This window comes from Pteronotus mesoamericanus, unplaced genomic scaffold (genome assembly GCF_021234165.1).
Source record: "Pteronotus mesoamericanus isolate MK-2021 breed Mesoamerican mustached bat unplaced genomic scaffold, CSHL_Meso_final scaffold_651, whole genome shotgun sequence".
NCBI lineage: Eukaryota > Metazoa > Chordata > Mammalia > Chiroptera > Mormoopidae > Pteronotus > Pteronotus mesoamericanus.
The window spans coordinates 13,385,854-13,401,151 of record NW_026555325.1 but is presented as its reverse complement, the minus strand read 5'-3'; the positions used below and the strand labels follow the sequence as shown (position 1 = coordinate 13,401,151).

General features: G+C 38.9%; 1 protein-coding gene across 6 annotated transcripts in view; it reads right to left on the bottom strand.

The window, feature by feature from the left end:
* Positions 1–15,298, bottom strand: part of LYPD6B (LY6/PLAUR domain containing 6B) — a 161,057-nt gene that overhangs the window by 7,108 nt on the left and 138,651 nt on the right. For all 6 annotated transcript variants that reach the window (XM_054562592.1, XM_054562595.1, XM_054562591.1 and 3 more), the window contains 2 exons: positions 4,728–4,880; positions 904–1,002 (listed from right to left, as the gene is read on the bottom strand). In XM_054562592.1, coding sequence (XP_054418567.1) covers positions 904–1,002; positions 4,728–4,842 — 214 coding nt within the window. In that variant the 5' untranslated portion in view covers positions 4,843–4,880. The remainder of the gene's footprint in view (positions 1–903; positions 1,003–4,727; positions 4,881–15,298) is intronic.

The following is a 15,298-nucleotide window of genomic DNA, read 5'->3' as shown; positions in this document are numbered from 1 at the left end:
CCACCCTCTCTGCCTAAAGATGAAAGATCCTACTTGATATCCCGTTCTGCTCTTGTCCCCAACCATTCCTTCTCCACACAGCAGCCAGAGCAGTATTTTAGAACACAACTAGTACCTTATATTCCATAGTTTAAAACCCCTCTACAGCCTTCCCATCACATTTACATAAAAGGAAAAGGTCCTGTGTGCTCCGGTCCTTAGCTTCAAGAGACTTTTTCTCCATCTCCCACTAAGCCTCACTGGGCAGCCTTCTCCCTATTTACTGAAGAGGCCAAATCTTGCCTCATGTAGCCTTTGCATTTGCTGTTCCCTCTTATTAGCATGCTATTCCCCCAGATCGCCATGTAGCAGGCTTGTTTGGGTCCTTCCAGTCTTCTTTCAAATGCACATTCTTCAGGGAAGATTTCCCTGACTACCTAACCAAAGGTATCCATTCATTCTTTCAAGAAATATTTACTGTGTGCCAAATATGGGCCAAGCACTGGATATCAGTGAACTGAACAAACTAAAAATATACTCAAATGTCTGTCAGATGAATGAAAGAGTTTCCTAAGCATCAATACAGCTCAAGAGTACAAAACACTTCCCTTAGTTTAGCCAGTAAGTATGACTTTTGAAACTTGAGGTATCATCATTTCTGAAATTCTTGGAATGCCTTAGTCAACATGGGGTCTATTTTTTCTCCCAGAAATACTATTTAATAGATCCTTCCTCAGGGAAGACAAAACTACAAACTGAGGCTACACCATCAGTTTCCAAGTGTTCCCAGAGTAGTCAGATGTCAGGACAGTCTCTTAAAAGCAATCTCTGATTTCTAGAGAATGTCATCAGCCTGTTGGTTTGTCAAGAGACACCTAAATGAGGAGTGATCCCAAAGGAGTCTTCCAAACTCAGCGCACTTACTTTGTGGACACCATTTGTCTTCTGCCCATCGATTGCAGTTATAATTATCCCCTGCATTTTCACAGGTAAAACACTTGAAGCTGTTTGGAAATGGTGTCGCTTTAAAATAAAAGATGCACAGTGAAAAGACAAAACTTTTTAACATCAAATATGGCATAAATTAGCAACTTTCATTAGGTCAAACAAAATTTACAAGCCATTGCCCTTAAAATTTCTGTTTCTAAGGGGCTAGACTTAACTGCCAGACTTTGGGACAATTTATTTATTCCCTTTTCTTTAAATACTTCATCTACGAATACTTTCCACAGAGTAAAGAAATCATTCCACAAGCCACTTTGAAATATTTATGGTATTGTTCTATTATAATTTATGACCTAGGGATAAATGGGGGTTGAGGGGATGGGTAAGGGTGGAGGTGGCAGCATTGCAACCAAAAATGTGATATCGTATTGTCCCTGAGAGGAACTGGAGTCAGATTAAGCTGAGCTTGAACTCTAACCTTCCCACTAATCAGTTGTACGATTTTTAACTTCGAAGAAATAATAATATGTATAATAATAGTAACAATGAAGATCCCCATGACTTGCAGAGATACAGTGAAGATTAAGCAGGCGTTTGCAAGAAAAAATATCTAGTAGAGTCCCTGGGATATCAAATCATTCTGGTTTCCATCCACATGTGCTACCATTACAACTACATTTAACCTCAACCAAAAAATCTCAGTTGATATATGTCAACTATCACAATAGACCTCAACTTGGAATGTAACATTTAACATAAGGATGACAGTATTTCTCAGGTCCTTATGCTCAGGCCAGGGAGGAATTAGGAGCTTTTGGCAGTCTGGTTTGAGAGCAACTAGAATGTTCTTTTTTTTTTTTTTTTTTTTTTGTCTCTATGCTTTTTTCCCTACCTTTTATCTTCTTATTTTAATGGGTAAAAAATAAAAAAAAATACAGTAAGTTTGACATTCTTCTATGGGCCAGTGTATAAAGCTCAGGGTAAAACTTTCAATTCTTTCATTTTTAAAAAAATGAAACAAAGACGAAGTGAACCCCAATCCATCCTAGTAACCTGACCACACGTCGAGATGATAACTAGGAAGCAGTGGGTATTGTGGGGACAGGGGAGGGTAAATATCAGTGCATAATGCAAGCGCAAAATACCAAAAGTCAGAGTTCAGAGAACACGAAATTAAGCATTCCGAATGCATTTCAGTTTTGCCTATGCATAAAAGTGAATTAGGCAGGTAAAAAAAGAAAACTAATGAGATCCATTTTCACCTATTAAATCAGTATGGTTTTTAAAATACTAATACTTAGGGTAAAAAAGTGAAAGTGTTGAGAAGTACAAATTGCTAATTATAAAAAGTCACAGGGATATAAAGTAGAGCGCACAGAATATAGTTAGTAATATCATAACAACTGTGTATGTTGTCAGATGGGTACTAGGCTTATTGGAGGGTCACTTCATAACTTATATAAATGTCTAATCATTATGTTGTACCCCTGAAACCGATATAATATTGTAATTGAAAAAACAGTTTTATTTAATTGAAAAAATAGTTTTAATCTAAAAAATACTAATACTTAATGCTGGTGGATAAATAAAGTATTAATCGGTACAACTTTTTGATTTAATAAGGCCATTAGTCAAATAAAAAGAGAAATTCATCTACAAAGTTTTTAATGAGGCATTAACATTTAGCTTGCTTGTGACTGTGTGCATGTGTGTGTGTATGTGTACATATGTGGGTAATAATTGGGAAACTGGTTACATAAACTATAGACCAGCCATACGACTTTTAAAAATTTGACTGTAAAAGGCATTAAAATACTTTCCGAGACATGGAACATCATTTAAAATATAGGATAATGGCAGAAAAACTGGTGCAAAATCAAATTTGTGCGATCTCAGTACATCACATGTTTGCGTGCACATACACAGAAAAAACAGTGGAAGGAAATATTTCCAAATGTAAAGAAGAGCTCGCTCTGAATCTTGGGGTTATGAATAAATTTTCTTTTCTTCAATACATTTCCTGTCTCTTTGGAATTTTCTATAATGAGCAAACATTATTGTTTTTCTCTTTTTAAAAGATTTTTTAAAATTATTTTTGAGTTATTGTTGACATACACTATTATATTCTTTTCAGATGTACAACATAGTGATTACACACTATTTAACTTATGAAATGATCACCCTGATAGCCTCATACCCATCTGACATCATATATAGTTATTAGAATATTATTGACTATAATCCCTGTGCTGTGTTTTACATCCCTGTGACTATTTTTATTTAAAACTGGCAATTTGTACTTCTTAAAAATATGTATTTTTCTTTTTCAGTTAGTTTACTTCCAATATTATTTTGTATTGGTTTCAGGTGTACAGCATAATGGTTTGATAATCATATACTTTACAAAGTGTTCCCCCAATATTTCACCTGGCACCATACATAGCTATTACAACATTACTGACTATATTCCCTATGCTGTACTTTACATTCCAGGACTGTTTTGTAACTACCAATTTGTACTTCTAAATTCCTTCACCTCTTTTACCCAGTCCCCCAACGCCCCTCACCTTTGACAACCACTAGTCCACTTTCTGCATCCATGAGTGTTCCAATTATGTGTGCTCTGTCATTTAAAATACATATTTTAATTAAAATAAATCTTTTTCACTTTTTTAAAATGTTTGTTCTCATGATAAAATTGTATTAGTCTTAAAAAGTTTGAAATTTTTCAATAATGTATCTTTTATGAAAACTGTGTGCTTACCACTAAACTATCAGTATACAATCATTACCGATTTAGAAGTGTATAAAACATGATAGTTCAAGGTGTGTGTGGTATACATGTGTATACGTGTGTATGTGACACAAATGCAGATACGGACAAGCGCACCCACATACTCACTGAATGTCCTAAATAATAAGTACAAAGTGAAGAACAATAATGATACAGACTCCATTTAATGGAACAGTATAAAGACTGTGGTTCCCCAAACCGGCTGTGTATCAATAGTATCAGAAGGGCTTTTTTTAAAAGAAAGGGGGGGAGGAGAAAAACATAATTTGTATCCCACCATCCTGACTCAGAATCTCTGGGGAAGGGACCCAGGAATGTGTCATTTTAAAAGTATTTATCATAATTCTGACATTCTTCCAGGTGTGGGAACCAGAGGTATTCGCACTTCTACCAATTTTTATCTATACCAACCTCAAGTTTTACCTGCCTGAAGAGAGAGAAAGGAGGGGAGATGATATATGTACACAAGCACATATATACACATATATGTATATGAAATATATAAATATATTATCCTATAAATAATGCACACTATTTATTTTTAAATTTCTAGTGGGAAAGTTGAGTGTTTACAGCCTTTGCGACCTGCGCACAATATTAATGAAAATCCAGGTGTATTTGCTTCCAAATTTTATACTTGCTAGTCTGTTTTCAAAACTGTTAATGGCCATTGAAAGAATATATCATTGATGCAGAAACTTCCTACAGCCAATATACTTTTCCAATGAAGAGATGAACAAAGAACACTGAATTGCCTCTGCTAAGACATTCTCAGGGACGGTATTCAAAAGATTATTTTAAACAAGAACCCTTTTGAGACTTCAGCAGGAAGCCAAATCATTTTTAAAAAATGGAGAGAATTTCGGAGGTAGTGAAGATTTTCTATCTTATTCTAGGTATAAACCAAGTTTTCCAGAAAAGGCAGAGTTACTATAGGTGGAAACAGGGTCTTCAAACGCTCACTCTGATCCCACAGTCATGAACTACGATGGTGGTAACCACTACTTACGGTCAAGAGGAGGCCTCACGTTATAGAAGTTGATGTTCTTGGCCAATACTCGGTTTTCTGAGAAGATAAAGATCTGGACAACTGCTACCGCCAGAGCATGACCGCGGGGCAGCATCCTGACCCTGGGTATGGGACAGTCCAAAACCTCTATGTCTATAATGAAAAAAGAGACTGGTTGAGTTTATTTGCATTTTACATGTGAGTAGGAGTATGTTTTGCTTCTCTTTGGAAAGCTTGATTATTCAAATATATTCGACCATCTATTTGTTCTATAGGGCCAGCGCCTGTGTGTGAACTGTATTCTTTCTGATTAGATGAAAGTTAAGCAAGTACTGCCTTCTGCTGGCCAGGCCCCTGAGTGGTCTTTTGGGTTCCAGGAGAACAAGTGGAGGACTGGCCTGGCTGCGTTCCGCCCCGACCCCCAGTCCATCACTGATCCAGGCTGGCCCACTCCCTGCTGAATCACCTCATCGCTTAACAACCACGGTTCGGAGGCTAGTTCAGCTGAAGTTACCGAACCACCTATCTGTCAATTCCATTTCTTGAATAGACTCTTACTTATGTTCGATAAATTTTGCAACTCTTTCAAAACCTGGAAGAAACAATAAAAGTTGCAGCAGCATTAGGAAGGGCAATGGGTAAAAGGGCAATGAGGCTGAGAAATAAAAACCTGCTCAAAGCCCCGAGTAACATATAGTATTTCTTAAGGTCAACAGAGTCTCCCCTCTAGAAGCACACATGACAGTAAGGCAATCTCCAGGACTGATGCTCAGAACCTGGATTAGCACCACTGACAGGCTCTCTCTGGCAAGGGGGAGGTGTGAGCAGCAGGAAACACATGTAACTTGGAGTCCAAAGACTTTGGTTCAGGTGCTGGCTCTGCTATTTATTAGCCACCTGACCTCGGGCAAGCTCTTTAAACCTATTAGCCTCAATTTCCTCATCTGTAAAGTGGCTTAATAACATCACCCTGCCCTGCCCACAAGCTTGGGGAATTGTGAACATCAAACACAGGCTCAGGCAGAATCACAGAGGACCATGTGTGTAAAAGCACTTGTAATACCAGTTCTGTGAAAATGCTGGAATCTTAGAGCTCATGACATTGGCTGAACTCATTTTCTTCCTGCTGAATCAACTGGTTTCAGTGGGTTTAGGGAGTTTTTCAAAGAAAAACCATGATCTCCACATACATGAGCACAATCCTTCACATGGATATTTTGTTTCAAACCAGCATAATAATGCGTGGGTTCTAGAGTTTTCTTCCCCCTCCCGAGTTGTGAGTATAATCAGTTTTGCATACATGGCTAAAAATGCAAACTCATGTACATGGAAGTGATTGTTGGATAAAGTGTAGTTATGTCATCGTTTCATTCCAAGTCACTAAGGAAGTACTCGGGGAAGATAATCTGGTAAGTTTCACAAAACAGTAGTGCTAAACTCTAGACTTTTAGTTCAGTATAGAATTGGACATGATGACAGATAAATATATACATAATTCTACCCTGGTACATTTTAGAAACTAAAATTGACCTTTCACAGTTATCAGATTTCTAAATCCTGTTCCTATGCTCTTTCCAAAGAAACACACGTTTAACAAACTTTCATATCTTACAGACAAGCAGTTACACTGATACAAATTCTTTTTCTCCTACTCACTTCTCTGAGTTGCACCGTTCTCTATGCATTATGAATCTGTGGCCAAGTAATGGATGCCCTTTCTTTGAACAAGTGAAGACCCTTTGAGTTGGGGGTCGGACTAATCCCTTCTTCGCAAACTTCAAAATGACCGTGTTCCAGAAGCAATCCAACGTGTTCTTATAATATAGAGATGATGCCTAACAGCATAAATTTCATATCATCTACATTCAAGTCTAAGCAATTATGGGACCTGGGACAAGTTGCTTAAAGCTCTCCAGGCCTCAGCTTCCCCATCTGTAGAAGAGGCATAAGGACAGCACCTACCTCCGTGCAGAAGTGAGGACTAAGTGACACCATGAGGAAAAAGCCCTCAGCCAACTGCTGCACACGTGGTTAAAGCTGCATTTATTGAGCACTTTCTATGAGGCAGTAAAGAGCACTGGCTCAAAGACCTGCTTCCAAGCCTACTCTCTATGCAGCCTCGTGAAAATTCCTTCATCTCCCTGCACCACAATTTCTGCATCTATAGAAAGGATCTAATAATAATACCTACCTCATAGGGTTGTAGGATTTAAATTAGTTAATACGTGTAAGGCACTTGAACGAATTAGTTATTAGTTCACAAATCAGAACCCCTGGTTTTCCTCGTGGAATCTCAGTGTGAGACAAAAGCCCATTCATCCAGCATGCCATTGTTGACACCTCATGCCTAACAGACATTTTTTATTACTGGATCCCCAACGAGGTCTTTGCTCTCATGCAGTTTGCATTTTAGGGGAGAAGACAGAAAATATATGGAAAAATATATAATTTTAGACAGTCATAAATTCTACAAAGGAAACACAATAAGGAGATGTGTTAATGACTAGAAGGAGCTATCTTAGGTGTATAGTGAGCTCAGTATGTCTCTGCTAGGTGACATTTGAACAGGTGAAAGTAATGACGAGAAGTACCTGTCTAAGCAAAGAATCAAGGGAAAGGAACCCAGGTCCTGAGATGGGGTGCCTCGTTGAGGGGAATTCAGAAAGCAGCCAGTGTGACTGGAGCGGACAAAGGGACAACGGGGGACAGACAAGGTCAGAGTGTGCTGGGGCCGGGAAGAAACTGTTTAACCTTAGATTGTCTAGTTTTGACAAATACTAGGAATGCTTTGTCTCTGTAGTGTAACTGGTAACAAACGCCTAGCCCTAGTTCTAGTTCCTGGAAATGATAGTGAATACAGGGGAACACAGATTCAGATAAACCACAAAATTCCTCTCGATGAAAAAGTGAAAGGATGATAGACAACTTAAAAACAACTAAATGAACAATGAAGCCAAGGGGTAGCGTTGTTTTTTGGTTTCCCCATTCCTCAAAACTGGAGGGAATGGATCAGTATAACATCGCACAGCCGAGGAAAGCGAGGTTTAGGAGCCACATGTGCGAAGGTCCTAGCGCACGGCCTGGAACATAGCAGCCCCTCAAAACATTTCCACATGGTTCACTCTAGCCTCCCACACATGAAAATGAGTGAACAGTAAACCAAAAGACTGTATAGACTTCATTTCCATTTTTAACTAAAGCAGCACAGCCTCATTCTATCTGAATTCTCTAAAACGGCAAAGGTTTTACCTGTCAAATAAGGAAAGCACTAAATAAAAATGTCCCTTTTTCCAGAGCATGCTTTATAGTCTGTGACCACTTCCTGCTTTCCCGCCAAGCACCTGTATCTGTCTCTATCTCTTTTGCAGTGCCTAAGTTTGTATTAACATGACTGTCTTATTTTCACAACCAAAAGACATTAGGATCATGAAAAAGCAAATGACTATAGCATTTGAACACTGTTTTACATTTAGAATCATTTCACGAAGACTGAATTAAAAATTATCTGCTGAGAGTGCTGAGTAGGCTCTCGTTGCAGTCTTTTTGCAGAACAAGGTTACAACAGGGCTCCAGAAGGGAAAAAAAAAAGTCTTTAACGCAAGTTAAACTAAAGCATTTTGGCCTTTGTCCTGGACCATCATAGAAAGCAGAGATCTTCACACAGGGCCAAGGTGACCTATGAGCTCCTTAAGGTTATTTGTAAAATTTTGTGTCTGTACATATTTTCTTTCCGGGTTAGGTATCTCAAAGGAATCTGAAACCCACATAATGGTTAAGAATAGCTGCTTGCTGTTTCAGAATGCTGCCCTTGTGATTAGGCTTCCTGTAACTTGGAAGTCTGCATATTTTGACACTAAGTTCTACACTACGCATACATGAGGTATCTGGTCCCCACTCCTCAAACTCAGGCCGTCCCTCCGCAGGCAGGGCTCATTACTGTCGTGCTCCTTTCCCAGGTAGGAGGCCTGGTCTCCTGTTTATTTCATGAGTCCTCTCTTTGGAAAGTATATTAATTCTTGTTCTGGAATGCAGTGGGCCTTTTTGCCAGGAGAGGGGAGGGATTTCTGCAAGGCACATTGGTAGAGGTATACCAGGGGTGGGCATCTCTCAGCCCCTCTAGGGAATGGCGAGTAGCCAGATTTGTAAATTTAGGAAACCCTACCTGAGACTTTGGCCCACTACTGCTTGGAATAAAGGGCCTATATGGCATTTGGCCAAGAAACATAACTATTTCCCTGGTCGGAGCCATGGTAACCACCTCATCCTCTACGTGGCATTTCACACCTCCATGGAAAATGTGGAAAGTTGGCAGGGCCTTGGGAAGCGGTGCATCCTTGACATCATAAAACAGACCTACATCGTTTTTGGGTTTTTTGCTTAATGAGTTTGCTTTCCTTAATCACAATTATTGTACATACACAGAAATTGATACTCAATAAATACTTTTCAGGAAGAACCAACATCATTAGTTACAACCCATAAGGAGTACCTTTTTTACCAAGTATTGGGTAGAAAGGTTATAGGCAGTGAGGAGCTGGCAAGGTGTCCAAGATGAGAAAGAAATTATGGACTCAGCAGAGTTGAAAAAGAAGAGACCAAACAGAGGTAGTAAACAGTGGCATTTCTTGCACATTGCTAAAATGAGTCAGCAGGCACAAGGCCAACTCCCACGGCCAATAAAACAAATGAAATAGGTAATTTAAAGGCAGCAGCTCTACTAAGTCCAGCATAGCTATCGACACTTGCATTCCCACCTTCCTGCAAGCATCATTTATGTCACAGTAAGAGACTTTAATGAGAAACTTTAGTAGGCCTGGTTTTCCTTGTAAAGAGAATAGAAGGCAAAGAGGAAATTTAAAATGAGTGCTGAAATTTCACTCAGAAGGAGTGGAGTAGATGAAAACACTTCTCTCAAAAGGAGAAATGTTCCAGAAAACTTTACCATCCACCACAAAGATGGGTCTACTTGTTTCTGGCTATTAGGAGAGGTGGGCCACTGGAGATACTCTGCTTCCCATTGAATTCAGGGAGTGTGTTCAGGAGACTTAGGTTGAGGCTGTCCTAGCTCCCTTAGTGATTCACAGGCAGCAGAGGTCTCAGTTGCTAACCTGGCCTGGGCCGTGAGAGCCCAGCTCCCAAAGCTTCGGCTTCTACCTCCTCTGCTAGGTTCTCTCTCCATTTCTGGTACATGAAGAATTCTTTTCCCCCCTAAGTTTAAATACAAATTTCTTTAATTTTAAAAATATTTAATCTAGCATTTCTATGTGTCTGAAGAAAAATACAAGAAAAATTTGGCTTAAGCTCAACCCATCATTTTCATCTGAAAACACAAAATTTCCGGAGGACCATGTATTTGCATAACAAAATTCAGTAGGGAAAATAAAATCATGATGGAACCCCTCCTTAGCACTTACCCAGATCTTGCAAGTGGCATGATTATAAATCATGCATATAGGTACCAAGCTAAGCACTTTGCATACAATAGTGTATAATAGAAACTCAGTCCCTATGCTCTCATCCTTTATTGGAGCCAAAAAGTCAATGTGAGCCACTGGTGAGATGTGACTGCCAAGAGGTAATACAATCATCTTTGAGGGGAGGAAAAACAACAGGCCCAGAATAAAATTCCAGTTCTACATTTACTAATCAGGTGATAACGAAGTTGAGAAGTAGTGTCCCCATTTGCCAGTTAGAAAAGTGAGATGTAGAGCTGCGTAAGTAAATTTTCTAAATTGTTGCATGGATTGAGCGCAACTACATACATAAAGCACATTTTACTTAGATGGCATTCAAGAAATGCTAAGTGTCTGCTCCCCCTGCCCTTCCCTCCCTGCCTGCTTCTTCAAACATCATTAGCAGGAGAATAAAGATCAGATCAAGGGGCATAACTGCCCAACTCCATTTCATACTAACTGGACAAAATCTGGTAAACAGTGTTGAATTCCAAGCACTTATGTCTGAAGAGGATTTAGATATTCTCTCTATTGCAACCATCTGGGAAATGGGAATGGGCGCCCTGCCAAGGTTGCTTTCCCTTGTACTATTCTATGACTTACATGAAAGGATAACAATTAAGTATTCCAGTTATTCCATAAAAAGTGATAAATATAATACAGTATCCCTGTAATATTTCAGATTCCTGCTATATTGTTTTAAAGAATATAAACTTAAAAATTTTCTACCAACCACAGGATCAAAACCTCACAGAAATGAGTATCTAATTTCTAAACATATAGCTGTATATCTTGCAGTTCTAAAAATAGATATTTTTCCTATGTGCAACCTAACAAAAGATAATGTCTAAAACAGTGCTAATATTAAAATCATTCCATTATGCAAATTGATTTTTAATGTAGTCATAAATTAATACAGGGCCCATAAGTGTATAATTTGTGTGGAGAAATAGTCTAATCAATTTTAAAATATTTTTTAATGTGATTCAAATTTAAGAAAAAGCTAAAAGACACATCCAAAGTAATATCCTTCCAGCTGTATTTTTGTCAAAGATATGATTTAACATCTTTTTTTCCTTGAGAAGGCTTTCATAACACCAAAGAACTAACATGGCAAGAACTCCACGTGAACAAGAATAGAAAGCTTAGATGTTTAGGAATTGGAAATGGGACTCTTTTTTTTTTCTTTTTAAAGAAAAACTGGACTCCTCTTAAAAAGAATCAAGATTGGCTTGTGAGGTTTTATTGAACTACTGGGATAAATGGTAGGAACCTTATAAAAAATATATTAATGGATGAAATTTGAGAGTATCTTTCAGATAGGTAGAATAATTTTTACCATGTTTACTCCATAAATGATTTTTAGGAGGCTTATGTCAACTCACTTATGCATTAAGGCTCTCAAAATATGGGGTGAAAATCACACAGGACAAGGGCAGAATAAAGTTCCCAGCCCCCATTATGAATGGCGTTCCTCTGCTGTGTGTGACCCTTCACTCTCTACTTCCTAGCAACCAAAGGAGATACACATGGGACACATATTCTCATTATTTAATAAAAGGAAACTCTTCTGTCACTTAATTCTCAAATTAATGAGCTGGATGTGTTATCATCCAGGGAGCACCAAAGAGCTCATGGACAATGCCTGAAATCCATTTTGAAGAACTCCAGGTGCATCCTTCACTTGGCTACTTCTTTAAAAAAGCCAACAGCATAATTGCAAAAAGTAATTTAATTGTAAAAGTAATTTAATGGAGATATTTCGGCTGTCAGGCAGGCAAATGAGAGGCATTATTTCCTTCTCCGTGGGAGAGGGGTGTTTTTAAATTTGATAGGAAGATATAATAACTGGACAGAAGTTCTGCAGGAGAGCCACTGCAAACAGGTATTTGATGCTGCACAGTTTTAAAGCGAATGGCAACAGAGGCTGGGCACAGAAGACAGCGTTTTTATGTCCCACATTCCTGCCTGCTTTATTGAACTCATTTCTTTTAATAACCAATCAAAGCTCTCATAATAGAAATCTAGGCTGAAGTGTCCAACAGCTGGCTAAGAACCCATTATTTGAATAGTTGTTGAGTGGAAGAGTGTATCATCCCAGCATGCATTCTCTAGTACACAGCACACAGACACAAATGAGAAAAGTTAGCTTTCAGGGTCAGTAAGTATATAGGTAACAGCTAGCACTTTTGACTTCATTGAGTCTCAACACACAGAAAAATGAGCATAAAAACAAAGTGGGTATACAGACATGTTTCTCTCTGTATATAAATTTTTTTTGAAGCTTTTATTTATTTACTTTTAAAAAGAGGGAAAGGGAGGGAGAAAAAGAGGGAAAGAAGCATCCACTGATCAGTTGTCTCTCACACATTTTCAATTGGGGACGTGGCCCAGAAGCAGGGACCTGGCCCACAACCCAAGCATGTGCCCTGACTGGGAACTGAACTGGCGACCTTTTGGTTCACAGGCCGGCACTCAATTCACTGAGCCACAGCAGCCAGGGCTCTCTGGATATATTCTAATATGACAGACTGTTTGAACCAATGGAGAAATCTTAAGCAACATGTTCATTTGGATACGTATCTGCATATATACACACATGTATTTTATTGAATGAATTGCTCAAGCACTATGTACCAGGTAGTGATTTATCCCTAGAACTCTGTTTTAGAGGCCATATTATCAATCATGTCAGCTGCTTTTAGCATGCACACGGTTTTCTTTGAATTGGAAGAGCTTAACGATGCAAAATTGTTACTATGCATTTATCCTGTCGTCTTTCTTCTATCCTACGGTTTTCTATCACTGACCATAGTTTATAGAGCCTCCACTGGTTCAACGTTATTCTTGATTCTGAATCTAAAATGTATTACACCATAAAGAACAAGTTCGTGGGTATCATTCTGAAAGAGGAAGGCACTTAAAAACCAACCATAAACTGCATGCTATGGCAAAAGTATAGTGTGCTGACTTTTGCATAGTCACAAAATCCAGAAGAGATTATTCAAAGAACTCTCTGGAATCTGACAAGCTTATTAAAGCCATCCTAACAAAAAAATTCTGCAATCTGCAATAACAAAGTTACAGCATGTCACTTGCTGTATAAATTGTCACTATTACCTCTTGGAGCAGAAGGAAATGTACATACACAGAGAGATATATGTGCATAATTTCATATTCCCAGAGGAAACTGAAAAATTATGTGTTTAATTGCAACATGAAAAAAGACACTTAAGCAATGGTTCACAATCCTACCAAGTTAAAGTCAAGTGTAAATGCTGCCTGGTACAACAGGGGAAGAATGGCCTTTGTGGATACCCAAGTCTGGGTGTGAATTCTGACTCTCTCACTTATTAGATCTACTACTCTGCCATTCCCTCTATTACTCTGAGACTCAGTTTCCCTAAATTTAAGACTGAAATTCAATATACATATTTTCAGCTCTCAAATTTTATGATTATCTGAGTATATATGAGAGAAGGATATAAAATTCCTCTGAAGACCAATTTTAGGAAAACTACTCTAGAATATACGTGAGAACAATATTTAGGCTTCATTAAAGCATTCTCTTTTATTTGCTTTCTGATAAATCTATATTCTTTGTCTAGAGTCATAAATATTACACAGTTGTTCTTATAAAGTTGGCTTTAAAAAGCAGCAGGCTCTGTGCTCCCGCATGAGTCATTACGGGTACTTCCCACGCTTCTTCGAAGGCCCAGTTCTACTATCACTCATTCGTTAACCCTTTCTGTGTCGACTCCAGCCCATGGCTTAGTCTCTACCCTGAAAAAAACTTAAGGTTTGTTTGGGGACATAAGACTTCCCTTCCTTGCTTAGCATTGAGTTGAGCACAGGAAATTTCAGTCCTTGCTTGGAGATGACCTGAAAGTTTTTTTTTTTTTAATTTGTAAATTTTTATTGATGGGGGGGGGGGGGGACTTGCTGTTCCACTTACTTAAGCGTTCATTGTTTGCTTCTTGTATGTGCCCTGACTTGAGACCAAACCCGCTACCTTGGCATATTAGGACTAGGTTTTAACCAACTGAGCTGCCCAGCCAGGGCCAAGCTGAATGTCTTCAAAGACCTCACACACATGCAGGCATTACCAAGAAAGAATAAATTTAGGAAAAGTTTTTCCATCTTTCTTACTAACAGAACTTCCATTTTGATTGTGCATTTAGACTCTAGGTTAACTATATGGAGATTGTGAAAACTCAATTTTTAGCAACTTAAGGTCCGCCCAACGATGGCCTAACACTTTCACGTGTTGTTCAACATACACTAAGTTGGGCCTTAAATATCCTACAACCACGTGATCTTCCCAAACTCTCCTAATAAGGCAAATGGGAAGCGAATCCTACAAGGGTTCACCTTTTGCCCCTCAAGCTTCACTGTCTATCCCTCTTCACCCTGCTCTATGCCCGGGGAAGCCACTGCTTCTGGTGTGGTTTGGTCAATGGCAGGAACTGGCAGACTAGATGGTGGGAAGAGAGTGAGCCGGGTATTTATCCCTCTGACTCACTCTCTGCCGAACTGCCATCCCTTCCCTCAGCTCCCCAGCTCCCGTCTCCTGCAGTCTGCTAACCATTTTCTCTCCCCTTGACCTTTAGGACTATAGGATAAAAATGGCTCTCTTCTGTTGCTAGCTCTGGAGTCTGGTACTAACTTATTGGTTTCCCTGAATCTAGCCCAAACCATTGTCGACAGCCCTTGACTAATTCTCTAAAATAGCATCAGTCTGGATGTGCCATGTGGTTCCTGCCAGGATCCTAACTGAGCCTTGACTCCAGTGAAAAAGAGGTATCAGGAAAAGAGCCGCTCTGGACCGAAGCATCATGCCTTGTTACAGCAGGCTATGCCTATCACAGGAACAGCTCTCGTGAATAAGCTGTACCTCTTTGCTAGGAAAGTGTAAGAGCAAGTGTCCCTTCTAGGTTTACAGGAAACCAACAATTGGATTTATGCCTCAAACCAATAAGGGTAAGAATGAAAGCCTTAGACACAAAATGACTATATTAACCAGAAGATAAATCTAGCTAAAGAATATTTTACAAGCAAATGAAAAAGCACAAGCCCACCAAAATTCAGCTTCTTCTGCTTCTATCACTAAAAACATCA